This window comes from Nycticebus coucang, chromosome 3 (genome assembly GCF_027406575.1).
Source record: "Nycticebus coucang isolate mNycCou1 chromosome 3, mNycCou1.pri, whole genome shotgun sequence".
Lineage (NCBI taxonomy): Eukaryota > Metazoa > Chordata > Mammalia > Primates > Lorisidae > Nycticebus > Nycticebus coucang.
In genome coordinates this window covers 26,258,788-26,275,112 of record NC_069782.1, presented here as the reverse complement: position 1 = coordinate 26,275,112, position 16,325 = coordinate 26,258,788, and the positions used below count along the sequence as shown (strand labels likewise).

The following is a 16,325-nucleotide window of genomic DNA, read 5'->3' as shown; positions in this document are numbered from 1 at the left end:
AATGCAATCGCAGAGTGTTATAATGGAATACATTACATTTGGAGGGTGAAGAAGGGATACTGGGAGGAGTGGTGACCTTTAGGTCTCTTTCCTCAACTCTGGTCTAAAAGAAACTGCCAGGGAGGAAAATGTTGCAGTTGGCATCGCCTCACATGAACTCTTTTGTAAATGCCAGAATCCCTTTTTAGCATCTGAAAGATGAACTTTGTGAGTTAGAATGCTTGGGTTCAAATCCAGGCTTTATAATGATTAGCTGAGTGTCCTTGAACATTTTAGTCAGTCTCTCTGTGCCTCAGTTTCTTCACCTGGGAAATGGAAATAATAGTAGCACTTACCTCAGGGGTGCTTAGGAGAACAGAATGAGAATAACCAGCAAAGCACTTAAAATCATGACTAGGTTGTAGTAAACTCTTCATTATTGTTTGCTATTTTTGATGTTATCTTTCTTATTTTTTTATTTACCAAGTTTGAAATTCTTGGCAGTCTCCTGGCTGAGAAGGAGTTGTCTCGGGAGTTTTCTGGAGACAGATCATATAACTGATACTGTAAAATCTGCTAACAGTGGTAGTTTTTCTTTCTGGGAAGCAAGGTTCCTCGTCTAGGGCTTTTCCCTCTCATTCAGATTTGAACACATTATGATTTGATTACTGCTAATAAATCTTGAACATCCTTGGATTGATAAATCAATTAATTACTAATATCACAGCTTGGAACAATGTTCCCCCCACCTGTGACTACCTGTTAAGACACTGGAGATATTTCAGCATTTACTAAAACCCTATCTTAACAGAATGTGCCTCTCACATTTTAGAAATATCTGTTTGGCCCAGTGCATATTTTTTTCTTCCTTGTGACTCACATTCTACTTTTTTAGTTATGTAGCATATAAATAATAAATCTGGGAATGTTTCATTAAAAAAAATTCCAGATCTCAAACATAATCAGTAATCCTCAAAAGGTAGAGAAATGTTTGAATTCCTCAAGTGAAAAGTATAGGAACGCAGAGATCAGGGCATCATTTAAAAAAAAGTATTTTTAGACAAATCATTTTCTGAGACTTAAAACAACAACAACAAACCATCAGTCATGCAAGGCACACCCCTTTGCTTCTATTCCATTTTTATCATACCAATCTGCCTTGTAAATTTGAGGTTATTCATAAATATTTTCCTTCCAAACTGTGGGAAATAAGTGGTGAGTAACTTTGGCTCTTTGATAAAGTTAGGCTAGGGAACTGCTTATCATTGAAACAAAGAGCACAAAAGCAGTTGGGGGTGGGGGTTGGGGGCGCCTCTGACAAAACTCTGGCAGCCAGGCCGTGCTCTCTCTCATTCTCAGGCATTCCAGGGGAGTGGCGGAGGGACAGACAGCCCGCACAAGACATGTTCAAGGTTCTTTTTTCCCATCCTTCAGAGCTGATAAGTCTCTGATCATTTAGAAAGGGATTTGTTTCGCAAGAACCCAAAGTTTCCCCAAGAACAAAGTATACACATTATAGGTCTTGCTGTCTGTTTAATATCCCCAGATGGACACTGCTGTTTGTCTCATGGTCACATCCCCACAGATTTGACCTCATCTTAGTGGACACTATTAAAAGATTATCCTGTGATTGAGAATTTCCATTGCATCAAATTCTAAACATTAATAATATTCCTCTACAGGGAAAAAGATGTAAGAACAGGGCAGGACTGTGTTGACCCCAGGCAAATCAAGCAGATAGGTATGTGATTACAAAACTCATCTGCTGGCTAATAAAGCCCAGTGGTGTATGGAACTCTGGGGCAGACACTTTCCCAGTCGCTCTTGAAGGAAGAGTTCAGGCTCCTATGAAGCCATAGATGGAAGTTTTATTTAACTCTGTTGCCTTGGTACCGAGGTGGTTATTTTGAAAAAGGCTAAGGAGGAGAACTTGCCTATAGCAGGGTGGCAGGATGATGAAATGATGGGATGGGATGGGAATGCAGTCATGAGGGGCTAGCTCAAGCTCCATTTTCTTGTTTACTTTTACAGATGGGGAACACAGGGTTTCTTTCTTTTCTTTTTTCTTTCTTTTTTTTTTTTTTAGGGTTAGGAAGTTGAATAATGCTCATAGAAAATTTAAAACTGCAGAGGAAGGGCTGTAAGCGATTTGAGAATCAAGACCTTAAGAAATGATCCTCACAGGCTCACAGGAGCCTTTTTCTTTTTAAAATATTGTCAGAAAAGGTACTTGAAAAAGCAACTAAGGAAGAAAATTCTAGTCAAAGAGGACTGGAAAGAGGGCCCCCACAGTTTGGTAAACTAGATGAAATTAAGTTTCATTTCTGATTTTACTTGCACATACTTTAAAAGCAAATGACTATATTTTAATTGTTCTAAAAAATAAATTACAAATGTAGTACATCAACAGTGAAAGTCAAGCCATGCAGATGTATGTAAAAATCTCCCTCCTTCTTTGAAATACTGCTATCATCTATCTTCAAAATTTCTAAGATACTACACAAAATGTTTAATAAATGTGTTTTGAGCAAGGGGCTAATTATAGCTGTTCTGCCATTTTTTTCACTTAATGTTTTATAGATGTCTTTATACACTTTTTAAAAAAAGTCACTATCTCTACTTTTTTTAAAAAATAAAATGAAATAGAAATCCTATATCTGATATATTTAAAATATTTTCTTATCAACATGTTATCTTAGATAACATTCCACTGACTAGGATAAGATATTACAGGTAACAAGGTGAGAGACATACTAGAGCTGAAAAAGAATATTTCATAACAGTATGTTTAGTATAATTCCAATTATATAGAAAGTTCATATATACATAGGAAATGGTTACAGCCTAGACACCAAAATGAGAATTAATGGCTGTTATCCCAGAATGGTTGGAGTATAGGTGTTTTTTCTTCTTACGCTTTTTCTGTATTTTCAATCATGAACTTTTCTTACTTTTAAAATCAGTTAAAGAGTAAATGTGACATAAAAATTGCAATGCACCTATTGAAGAAAGGTCATGTCCAAAGTCTACAGAAGTTAATACCTTGCAATTAGCTTTCACTCCATTCCAAAACTCCAGAGTAATAGAGTAGATCTCATTTGGTTTTCTTTTCTTTCTTTTTTTTTTTTAAAGATAGAGTCTCACTTTGTCACCTTGGTAGAGTGCCAGGGCATTATAGCTCACAGCAACCTCAAACTCTTGGGCTTAAACCATTCTGTTGCCTCTGCCTCCCAAGTAGCTTGGAATATAGGTGCCCGCCACAATGGCCAGCTATTTTTCAGAGACAAAGTCTTGCTCTTGCTCAGGCTGGTCTTGAACTCATGATCTCAGGCAGTCCAACCCCTTGGCCTCATAAGTGCTCTGGGATTAGAGGCATGAGCCACCATGCCTGGCTCATTTGATTTTCTTAAAAGGAACTAGACTTAAGTTCATTTATTATGAGAAGGTAATCTTTAGCATTATTGAAAGAGTTGATCTGGGTGGTGCCTGTGGTTCAGTGAGTAGGGCACCGGCCCCATATACCGAGGATGGCGGGTTTGAACCTGGCCCCAGCCAAACTGCAACAAAAAAATAGCCAGGCATTGTGGCCCGCACCTGTAGTCCCAGCTACTCAGGAGGCTGAGGCAAGAGAATGCCTAAGCCCAAGAGTTGGAGGTTGCTGTGAGCTGTGACGCCCCAGCACTCTACTGAGGGCGACAAAATGAGACTGTCTCAAAAAAAAAAAAAAAAGATCAAGAAATGAGACAGGAATCAAGATCATATTCCTTTATTACATACATGAAATATAAAAACAAATTAACAAAGCAATATATATATATTTTTGCAAGTCCACAGGACCTCAGGAAAAGAATATGTTCTGTATGTGAAGTTAATTATATGGCACTGTGCTCATGTTTTGTATATTCAAGTACAGAAGACACTGTATATTTAATGGTTATACATGGGTACAGAAGAGGAATAATAATGAAAAACTGTAATTTGGTGAACTATCACATACATTGTGTTTTAAAAAATGGGTAAATATAATGACCATATACTGTTAAGAAAGACAAGGAAGAAAACTGTTTTGATGTTTTCAGGTTTAAATACTAAACACAAAAATATAACAAATTCTGTCTACGATAATTTTTTAAGTGTATACAACTGCATTGCAAATAATAAATGAGCTTTTTAAAATTTAAAGTCCATTTCCCCTTTATCCAAGCATATTTCTACACTTATGATTTCTTTCTCTTATTTTAAAGTCTCTTCTTGTTTAGTTGTATAAAAGGTTTCATCATGGGGCTGGTATCCTAGAATCTAACTTCTAGCCCGAAGCTGAGACTTCATGCAAATTCTCTTTTCAGGTTGCATTTTCACATACTTTCTCCAAGCGTTCAGAATTAAATAACACAACTTCCTCTATGTGGTCATTTTTGTGCATGTGTAGTGGTAGTGCTTCTGTTTCAGTAGGTTTTCTTGCACAGCTTTTTCTTTTCTGTCAACAGCAGTCTCCCAACTTTCACAACGCCAAGTGGTAGGTAGTAAAGTGCTTTATACAAGGAAACACTATATACACGTGGAGAGGTTCCTCCACAGCCCAAAGTTCATCCATAACACACAAGAGAAGGCTCTTTTTAAGAAACACCTTTCCCGACAGTAGGGTTGGGGATTATTTAAAATCTCATTAATTACTTTCAGTAGCATCAAATCTAAGTAAGCTGGAAGGAGTCCTTGTTAGAGGCACTGACTGCCCTTAATGGATTACCGCTAAATATCATGCTGCTATGAAAATATTCTTAATAGTTATGAATTTCAGAAGCAGTCCCATAGAAAACAGGTATCAATGTAGAAGTTTTCATTCCTTTTTATGAAGTAAAACTATATTTAAACATGGGCCCAGAAGATTTAAGTTAGACAAGGCCCATCCATTGGAACATTTCTATACATTTTGGCACTTAAAAAAATTCCAGTTAAATTTTGAGGTCTCCTTTCCATTAAGTTTGTGTTTTGTACACAGAGAAGTGCCATTCTGTGTACACCTTTATTGCTACTTGCACTCTCTTTTTAAAATATCCATGACTTTTCTTCCAAGAGATGGTTTCCAGTGCTGGACGAAACTTTTCATATTCACGACTAGTTTGCCTGTTCTTACATCCTCATGTCCTGCTACAAGGTATTCCAAACCTAAAAGAAAACAAAATTAGGGGCAATAGAATGTCACACATCATTGAAGGGAGAGAAGTGACTCCAGTAGATTTATATATTCGTGGTTGAAATAGGTTGCCATTTAGTAAACATTTACTGTGTTGCTAAGTACTTTACATATGCAATTTCATTTAATCTTGACAATAACCCTGAAAGGAAGTATTTTTCTTCCTTCTTATTTTACAAATGAGAAAACTGAGACTCAGCAAGATTAAGAAACTTGTTCACTGTCTCCCTGTAAGTAGCAGCACCCTGAATTAAACTCAGATCTGTCTGATTCTAGAACCTTTGCCTTGTATTATATACCACCCTTTATGGTCAAGAAGTGAGACTTCAAAGGGCACTTGCCATACCACTACAAATTGGTATTATTTTGAGACTCATTGTGTATGGTAGTATATATTAAGGAGGATTTTATAAAAGTGAAACAAACAGTTGGGAAAACATGTTGGAAAAAAGCTGTGGGTCATTTAACACATTTCCTCTATAATGTCAACGTGTTTTTCAAATATAGGTGGTTTGTTTGTCATGCTGAAAAAACTAAATAGATGATGAAACTTAACCAGATCTAGTGCTGATCTTGTAATTCAAATTTCTTTTCATGTTTCAAATAAAAAATTGTTGACTAACATATAAGAAATGAAAAGACAATCTCATTAAGTACATATTAATAAAAAGACATATGATATCCTCCCTCAGTAAATCTTTATGATAATATCAATTTTGGCCTTCATAAATAATTTTAAAATTATAGGATATAACAAATAGTTATAAAATAAAATTTTATAAAAGAAAAATCAAATTAGGTGAAAACACTAGATGTTAAAATTTGGTTATAAATATCAATTTAAACTTATGGTTTAGACTGATTCACTTCTTGTTCATTCACTGAAATGACCTAGAAAAAAATGTCATCCCAGTAGTAATGAACACCTGTAACAAACACACTGTGGTCTTTGATAATATGTTTTAATAAAAACAAAACAAAACAAGGCTTCTTAGAGATTGATTTATTCCAAATCTAGGGCAGGAAGGTGAGCCTGGGACATCTTATGGTGCTAAAAGGAAGCTTTCAAAGATTTATGTGGCTCTTTTTTTTTTTTTTTTTGGTTTTTGGCTGGGGCTGGGTTTGAACCCGCCACCTCTGGCATATGGGACCAGCGCCCTACTCCTTGAGCCACAGGTGCCGCCCATATGTGGCTCTTTTTAAAAGGATTCAGCAATTAGCGGGAAGGAGTTCTAACTCATCAAAGTCCTGATAATTTGAGCACCAAGAAAAACAATTGTGTGTATGGAAACACATACATTAATGAAAATCCATAGTTCCCAAGTGAAACTGAAAAAAGAGAAAGCCAGGGAAAAATTAATTCATCATCTTTAGAGGCAACTGTTAAAACCATTTCTGACTTTGAAAATCAAAAATCAAAGAGAAAGAACTTAACATTTATCTTGCCATGACAATAAGAACTGTATTTTATGGTAACCTATTTGCTCAACTTGGGAGAAGAAGAATGTCAGCTAAAAAATGAAGAGAATTAGACACAATTAGAAAAACATCATTTCTCAAATTCTTTTTTTTTGAGACAGAGTCTCAAGCTGTTGCCTTGGTTAAAGTGTCGTGCCGTCATAGCTCATAGCAACCTCCAACTTCTGGGCGTCATAGCTCACGGCAACTTCCAACTCTTGGGCTCAAGCGATCCTCTTGCCTCAGTTTTTCTATTTTTAGTAGAAATGGTGGCTCCCTTTTGCTCAGGCTGGTCTTGAACTCGTGATCTCAAGCTATCCATCTGCCTCAGCCTTCCAGAGTGCTAGGATTATAGGCATGAGCCACTGCACCTGGCCCCCATTTCTCAAATTCCAATGAAATTATTCATTCAGGAAGGAAAAAAATCATAGGTGATAAAAATCATTAAATGAATCGTGGAACAGGATGTTTGTATGATGCCATAACTTCACATTTACATTATATATTCCTCTCTAGTCTCAAAAGGAAAAGCAAAATTGCCAATGGAGAGATCCATTGTCAAGGTCCATTGTCATTGATCCAAAGGTCAAGCTCAGAGATACCAATTATAGGTTACCCAGGTACTATCCATTTTCTGATGTGATTCAACATGAAGTACACTACAATATCTACAGCAGATTCTAGCCAAAATATTTACCTTAAATCAATCAAGCTTTTCTTTAGAGATTACAAGAGATAATAGTAGGTAGAAAAATAAGCTAAATACCACAAGGAACTAACCAGACAATTATAGGTCATATATTCTACAGGACACTTGGCCTGGTTTCTTCAACAAGTCATAAAAAGCCAGGTGCAGTGGCTCAGGCCTTGGAATCCTAGCACTCTGGGAGGCTGAGGTGAGTGGATTGCTTTAGTTCAGTCTGAGCTAGAGAGAATCGTGTCTCTACTAAAAATAGAAAAACTAGCTGGGCATTAGGGTGGGCACCTGTAGTCCCAGCTACTTGGGAGACTGAGATAAGAGGATGGCTTAAGCTGAAGAGTCTGAGGTTGCTGTGCACTATGATAATGCCATGGCACTCTACCCAGGGTAACAGAGTGAGATTCAGTCAAAAAAAAAAAGAGTCAGAAAAAAGGAACTGTGTGAGAACAGGAGAGACAGGCACTGAAAAACTAGACATAATGTGTGATCCTGGATTAAATCATGGCCAGGACAGATCAGCTCTTAGGGACATTTTGGGATCAGTTGGGAAATAGGAATATGGCCTGAGTATTAGATATTACAAAAACAAACTGAAATTGAAGATAAAGCTATTAATTGAATAAAACAGATTGGAGCATATACCATGACTTCATTTTGGTTATAAAAAGATAATATCTACACACATAGAGAAAGATTCAGAAGGATTTGCACTAAACTATTTAATAGAGATGATCTCTAGGAGGCAGAAACATGAGATTTAAAATTTCCCCCTAAATTTCCATAATGTACATGCATTTTCCATAATAATAAAAAGGTTATTTGAAAGATTATTAAAAGAAACCAGTCCTATCCTTAAAAATAACTATTATGGTGTTTTCAAAGAAAATAGAAAAAAGGAAAATAATGATACAAGTTTCAAACACTGGAGAATATAATGTAAAACGAGTAAGGCACTTACATTCTTTAAAAGATTGTTTGGCGGGCCTGGGCTGGAAAATGGTATTTTTTTATTTTTATTTTTTTTGAGACAGAGCCTCAAGCTGTTGCCCTGGTAGAGTGCTGTGGTATCACAGCTCACAGCAACCTCCAACTCCTGGACTCAAGAGATTCTCCTGCCTCTGCCTCCCAAGTAGCTGGGACTACAGGCGCCTGCCACAATGCCCAGCTATTTTTTGGTTGCAGCTGTCATTGTAGTTTGGCGGGCCAGGCTGGATTTGAACCCACTAGCTCAGGTGCACGTGTCTGGCGCCTTAGCTGCTTGAGCCACAGGCGCCAGGTCACATTCTTTAAAAGGGAACCTTAGCTTTTGAAGGAAAAAAAATCTCAATGTTTTCATTAGCTGACTAGTAAAAAATATAATAGTCTTGATATGGTTTGTATCCTCACTTAAAAACATGTAATCCCAACACTTGGGGGAGCCAAAGAGGGAGAATCCCTTGAACCCAGGAACTTGAGACCAGCAATTGCTGGTCTGTCTCTACAAAACAAAAAATAATTAGCTGGATGTGGTGCATGCCTGCAGCCCAGGTACTTGGGAGGCTGAGACGGAAGGATCCCTCAAGCTCAGGAAGTAGAGGATGTAGTGAGCTATGATGATGCCACTGCACTCTAGCTTGGGTGACAGAGTGGGACTCTTGGCTCAAACAACACCCCCACCCCAAACCACAATAAACAATTTTTAATAAACTTCAGGGATAAATCTAGTATTTTAAGTGAATTCACATTGAAACTACAAATAGAAATTCTTGTACAAATACTATAGGAATTTATCATGAAGGCACAAATATAAATTAAACTAATAAAAATGATACTGAACAAAAACAAATTATGGAGTACCATCATATGAAAAATTAACACAGAAAACAATGTTATCTTTTATACCTCTCATTAGCATTTATGCTGTCTACTTTGAGGGCACAAAGTTTATCTTGTATCCATAAAAAAAGAAAACATGATACTTTAATGCTAGTCTTGGTATTCTAAAGTATATGACTGAGGAATGAGTAAAACATACACATGAAAGAATGAATGAATTTGCAGGGATACCCAATTAGATTATTCCTTTTCAAAGGTAGCAAGGGAAGCAAGTTGGTGTGTAAGGTTTCAGAATTTTCTTATCAGCTTTCTTTGGCTGTAGCTATTGAACTTGTAAAAATGGAAAAACAAAGTAAAATGAAAGAGTGTCTGGTTTTGCTTTGGCAGGTTCCAATCTTTTCTTCAAAGCAAGTAAACATGTTTTCAAGAATTCTTTGAATAATTGCGCTTATGTTTTCAATTGTGATGAACTCAGTTGATTCTTTGGCGCCTCTTGGCAGAAACCTGATGAGGAAATATAGTTCACTTCCTGGAAGGCAGCTCAGATGGTCAAATCTTTTGTTTTTAATGTCTTACTAAAAAACTGGCAGACTTTTTTTCTCTTTTGCCAAGATAGTAGAAAAGTGCTTATAAGAAGAGCCCCTAAGCACGAATCTTTGAGAAATAGAACTTAAATTAATGATTTTTTTAGTTTCCTGTATTCGAAATCCAAGGTTCTTATTACTTCAGTTTGTTCTTTGGAACTGTATTTACTTACTTATTTTGCTTTTTGAAATTCAAAATGTCCTTTATTTTTCTCATTAAAATTTAAATAAATTATTGAAGGGGTAGTAAAAGATGTGAGAAATTGGTCAGCAGTTAGAAAATATCAAAAGTTCTGGATCTCTGTTAAGATCATTTAGATTGAGGAGATCATTTTACTGCTAGTTTATTTTTCCTTCCCCTCCAGTTATCTGTTCGTTGTTCTCAAATTTATTAATCAAAGATCATAAAACACTTATTAACATAATTGGGTCCCCTGGACTTTTGTGGGGGAAGGAATTACATCCAGTTTTACCAGTGCCACTAACACACAGATAATAACTATATAAATAATGAAATATAGAGGGTTTTTTTTGAATTATTATATGTTTTACTAGAGCTTACTATCTGAGTACTATGTTACCATTATCTGGGTACTGATTTAAACTCAGTACTGTATGGTATGTACTATGCCATATATGGTAGGTACTAAAGATACATGATCAAAAACCTAAATCTCATCCTCAAATTTCATGGAAACAGAAATAACGGCTTATGACACAAGATGAAAGATGAAGAGTTTACTTGAAGAGTTTAGAGGCAAGAACCCCTGTGCTTACTTGCTAGTGTCTCCTTCTATTCTAACATTTTAAGGTGCAAATCAAATTTCCCTCCATTGCAAGTTTTCCCTAAAATTCTACAGTTTTTGTTTTGTTTATTTCTGCTGTTTCTAATTTGAAACCAGAAAAATCATGTAATGAAAAACAAGATGATGAGAACTTGAGAATTGTTTTCTATCCAGGAGAAACCCATGCTTCTCATGCAAGAGTAAAAATCAATTCAGTATTATTTGCACAGATGGAATTTGCATTTGAACTTCCTTTGGGAACAGGTTCTGCCATAATAGGACCTAGCTTTCAGATAAAGAGTAAGTGGCAGATAAACTCATAAAAGTGCTTTCCATACAACTAGCACCTGCACCAATCTGAGACTTCTTTTTTAGAATTGAAAATATTATATTGTTGGATTTTAAAATATTTTACTTTCATAGAGCACATGGAAGAGAAATAATTTTTTGATGTGAATTCTAAGAATTCTATTTGGATTTTCCCCAGAATTCAAATGGTGAAAAGGAGAGATGCTCTTGCTGAGTTGATTCAGGTTGTAGTTCAGAGAATGTAAAACAAGCAGAAAGTTAGCAGAGATTAGATTACCCAGCTGTCACCCTGGGTAGAGCACCGTGGCATTACAGCTCACAGCAACCTCCAAGTCCTGGGCTCAAGCGATTCTCCTGCCTCTACCTCCTCTACCTGGGACTACAGGCGCCCACCACAATGCCTGGCTATTTTTTGGTTGCAGCCGTCATTGTTGCTTGGTGGGCCCAGGCTGGATTCGAACCTGCCAGCTTAGGTGTATGTGGCTGGCACCTTAGCTGCTCAAGCCATAGGCACTGAGCCAGAAACTAGGTAAGTATTAAGATAGGAAACTCTGGCTTGGTGCCCGTAGCACAGTGGTTAACGATGTCACCCAGGGGTGGTGGGTTCAAACCTGGCCCAGGCCAGCTAAACAACAATGACAACTGCAACAATGACAAAAAAAGCCAGGTGTTGTGGTAGATGCCTGTAGTCCCAGATACTTGGGAGGCTGAGGCAAGAGAATCACTTAAGCCCAAGAGTTTGAGGTTGCTGTGAGGTGTGACGTCATGGCACTCTACTGAGGGCGACATAGTGAGACTCTGTCTCAAAAACCAAAAAAAGATAGGAAACTCTCTCTGAGGATGACAAACGAAGGGCTGGCAAGCACATGAAAAAATGCTCATCGTCTTTAATCATCAGAGAAATGCAAATCAAAACCACTCTGAGATATCACTTAACCCCAGCAAGATTAGGCCACATCACAAAGTCCCAAAAGACCAGATGCTGGCATGGATGTGGAGAGAAGGGAACACTTCTACACTGCCGGTGGGATTGTAAACTAATACAGCCCTTTTGGAGAGAAGTATGGAAAATCCTCAAAGATGTAAAAGTAGGCCTTCCATTTGATCCTGAAATCCCATTATTAGGGATCTACCCAGAAGAACAAAAATCATTTTTCCACAAAGACATTCGCACTAGAATGTTTATTGCATCTCAATTCATAATTGCCAAGTTGTGGAAGCAACTTAAGTGCCCATCAACCCATGAATGGACAACAAACTTTGTTATATGAATACCATGGAATATTATTCAGCCATTAAAAAAGATGGAGACTTTACCTCTTTTACATTTACCTGCATTGAGTTGAAATACATTCTTCTTAGTAAAGTATCGCAAGAATGGAAAAATAAATATCCAGGGTACTCCATACTAATATGAAATCAATATGTAAATAATTACATGTTCCTAAGAACAATAATACACTATTATAGTCCAGTTTGGGGGTAGAGAGAAAAGCGAAGGGGAGATAGGGAGGCTGAATGGCAGAGGAAGGGAGGGCAGAAGGCAGGGTCTTGCCTAATGTGCACATTGTGAGGGTGTATAACACCCCCCCCCCCGGGTGAGGGGCTCTTCTACAAATGGAACTTTACCCTGGAAGTGAGAACAATGTAACCTAAATATTGTACCCTCATATTAATTTGAATGAAGTTTAAAAAAGAAAAAAGTCCATGGGAAAAAAAACAAGATAGGAAACTCACCAGGATTGAGAATTGGACAAGTGCAACCTCTGTTCGTCCAGGATTCTGGATATAATGTTCGCTTTCCTCGTAAAATCTTCAATTTGGTAGATTTTAAGACTTTTTTTATCTTCACATTGACCTCAGCATGAGAACCTTTATCATGAGCTGATAAAATTTTTATTTTTAGCACTGTAACAACACACAAGTCAAAATACATGGAATTTCATATTATTTTTGAAGTTTGAAAAACAACTTAAATATGCATTTCAGAATATAATGGTAAGATGAATTAATGATGATGGGAATGAGGAAATTTGCTTTAAAAATCATTAGGCTCATTCATTTTCACATTGGTTTCATTTCATTCATATACATTGGCTATATTCTTCTTTCTTAGGCAATTTGAGATGCTACTGCCTCCCAAATCACTATGCCAAGAGAATATCAACAATTTGCCTACTGCAAATATAATCTTAAATACATTGAGCTATCAAATCTAAATAGAAAGAAGAAACATAGGAAGTAGACTTATCTTGGCTTTTATTTAGATTCTGACTATATTCTACTATTATGGCTGACTGTGTATAATGTTATAATAGCAAACTGTTACTGCCAGAATATATTTAACATATTCTAAAGAGATTGAATAATATTACAGAATACTTAATATTCTTCCCCAGGTATAAAATGTAAGCTGAAGGGGGTTAAGGGAGCTGTCCCTCTGTATCATGATAGGACTCCAGTGTTCTGTATGACTCAGGATTCCATAATGCTCCTCCATCTATGAAACAGATGTGCTGGGGGTTAAGTTGTACAATAAGTTCGGGTGGGAAAGGAAGTAAACCTAAGGAGCATTGGGATGCAGTGTTCTACTTTATCAGAGGAGTTCTTACTGGCTCATCTACATCTTGATGGGAGATTGTGTGTTGTCAGACAAGCTGTCTTTATTGAATCATCAAATTTCAGTTTTCTAAGGGTCCTTACGAGCTCATCTCATCTCACTTTATGTGTATTGAAGCTAATTTAAAGAGATTAAATAAACTGCTCAAGTTCGCATGACTGGGTAGACTGGGTAGTAGCAGGAGAGTTTGAGATAAATGCATGAAGGATGCACTGTAAATGTCACTATCATTCCACTAGAGTGGAAGCTCAAGGAAAGCAGGGACCCTGTCGTTCACTACTGCCACTCAATAAATATTTGCTATAGGAAAAACAAATAAATCAAGTGTTTGTTCCCATAAAGCAAGAGAATGCAGAGGGGGAAAGCCAATTATTTTTGAAGTCTGTAAGAATGTATACTTTATAAGGCCAAGGCATTTCAATAAGAACATTTGAGTTCTTTTAGGTAGAAAATGAATATGGTTGTATTAAAAGATTGTTTGAAATTCAGTCAGAGAGCTCCCCAAATCTACATGATTGTGAGAACCAGTTGATACTTTCACTGAACTGACTCTAGACTAAATTACCATGTTTTTGTGTTTGACAGTAAATTTTCTTTAAATTGCCTTTCCTTTACTGGGCACTATACATTTCAAAAGTTTTCTTCTATTATGTAGCCAAGTTGGGTGGTAAGAAGAGGGAAATGTGCACGTATTAATAATTTTAGATAAGACAAGGTGTTTACCATTTGCTTTTAAAAAATCTTTTATGAGGTTAAAGACAATGTTATCAAGAACCTAAATACTTGATTTCATAAATCATGACTTAAAATTTCCTTTTCATTGTGATGCATATTGTAGACTGTATATTATACATTGTGGAGTAATAAAAAGCCTCAGACACTAGTCAAGACTATGTTCACAAGATATCTTAATATATTTAATAGTAAATATAAAGCCGTTTAGAATTTAAAGATAGTCAGAGTCTTTACTTAGTGCAGTGCCATTTTCCTTTTTCTAGATGCTGTGCATTCCTCGTATTTGGAAAGCAGGGGAACCTGGAGAATGCAAGAGGGTGAGGAAGAGGCCCAGGTGGGCAGCCAGTCTCAGGCCTCACCGATATGCATCCTCTTCCTCCTGCCTACCACTTATTGAGCATCCAGTATGCACTATGTGCTCATGCTTTCAAAAATCTCACGTAGTGAACAAAGCAGCATGATCCCTATTTTACAAATAAGGAAATAAGACTGGAGAGGAAACAAGTTTGAAGAGGCTCACCTAATAAGCCAGAAATCAAACTCATGTAAGGCTGAGTCCAGAGTTTGTCCTCTTAATCATTGTGAAATACTGCCTTAAATTGATTTCTTCTTAGTATTACCACATGACAAGCCAGCTAGGGACTTCTTTTGCAGATGAATAAAGCAAGAAGCATTCGTGAGAAGGATTATTTGTGTCATGACTTTTTATTTTTGCTCTTTGCCTCTTTTCTCATGGTACAAGAACTCTGCCTTTGTACTACAAGCACCTTGTCCTCCTCAAGACATTCAACACTATGTTAAGAAAATCTAGCTCAAGACTAGAATATCATGTTTAGTATGTATTATTATTATGTAAGGCTAATGCTTTGATTTATTGAGAATGTCATCAGCCAGGCCTCCCATTTCTTTAAAAACTCTCTGTACATAGTGTGAATAGGTTCTCAGATCATTCAAGGGTTTCAAACTCACCATATGAATATTTCATTCCACAGAATGCCTTGGCATTTCCTAACACCTGTTCCTTACATTCACATTTACCTACAGATAGTAAATGGAAATGGTATTCGTTATTAGAAAGAAAGAAAGAAAGAAAGAAAAAAAAAATGACATCAGCAAGCAAACCCAGGTAACACACTCTTTAAGCCTTACTCCATTTATATAACATAATACATAAATACTAAGAAACCATCAAAATCATTCAAACAAAGTTTCATCTCAGCCAAGCACAGTGGCTTATACCTGTAATCCCAGAGCTCTGGGAAAGAAAAGGTGGGAGGCTTCCTTGAGTCTAGGAGTTCAAGACCAGGCTGGGCAACATAGCGAGACCCTGTCTAAAAAAATTTAGGCAGGTGTGGTGGCATTCTCCTGTAGTCTTTGCTACTTGGGAGGCTCAGGTAGGAGGATCACTGGAGCTCAAGAGTTTAAGGCTACAGTGAGCTATGGTCATGCTACTCCACTCTAGCCTGGGTGATAGTAGCCAGACCCTACAAAGTATTAATGGAAGAGAAATTTAGAAGGTAGAAACAATGATATATTTCAATGCTTGTAATTGATGTTATGGTAGATACAGCCTGGTATTAATATTCCACACTAACGGAAAACAACAATTGAATGGATAATCTGTAGAAGAGACGAGTGTCTTTTTACAATTAATGTTCGCAACAAAAGCTGAATAAAATAAAATGATCTGTCAGTCCATTGAAGGTGACGCCATCCAATTTTAAAAGTATTTACTGAGCACCTATAATATGCAAGACATGGTGCTATATAACTCTTAACACCATTAGCAAGATACAATTCTTACCTTAAGCCTTACAATTCAGTAGGGTGAATACAGCAAGTGTATAAAAAGTGATAAGTGGTCTAAGAGAGGTACAATATACTTGGGTGGAAGGGTCACATATGTTTGGGAAGATGAGAAAAGGCTTCATGGCTGAAAAAGAATCTGAAATGAACTTTGCAGAATAAGTAGGATACTTTCTCTCAACAGCTGAAATGATGTATTACAATTATCATGCGTGAGAGATTTGCCAGGCCCTGTGAAAGACTTTCAAAATGCCTTTGAACATAGTCTGTATATAGCATTCTCACACTAATTTATATATCTTTTTCCTCTCTAGACTGTGCCCCTTGAGGACCATGGTTA

At 36.8% G+C, this 16,325-nt stretch overlaps 1 protein-coding gene across 4 annotated transcripts in view; it reads right to left on the bottom strand.

Moving 5' to 3' along the window:
• Positions 1–3,732: 3,732 nt before the first annotated feature.
• The window catches only part of NTN4 (netrin 4), a 123,194-nt gene continuing 110,601 nt past the window's right edge, over positions 3,733–16,325 (bottom strand). For 3 of the 4 annotated variants that reach the window (XM_053582596.1, XM_053582595.1, XM_053582599.1), the window contains exons 8-10: positions 15,149–15,217; positions 12,562–12,732; positions 3,733–5,145 (exon numbers count right to left, since the gene is read on the bottom strand). In XM_053582596.1, coding sequence (XP_053438571.1) covers positions 5,009–5,145; positions 12,562–12,732; positions 15,149–15,217 — 377 coding nt within the window. In that variant the 3' untranslated portion in view covers positions 3,733–5,008. The remainder of the gene's footprint in view (positions 5,146–12,561; positions 12,733–15,148; positions 15,218–16,325) is intronic. The other variant, XM_053582597.1, reaches the window with a different exon arrangement.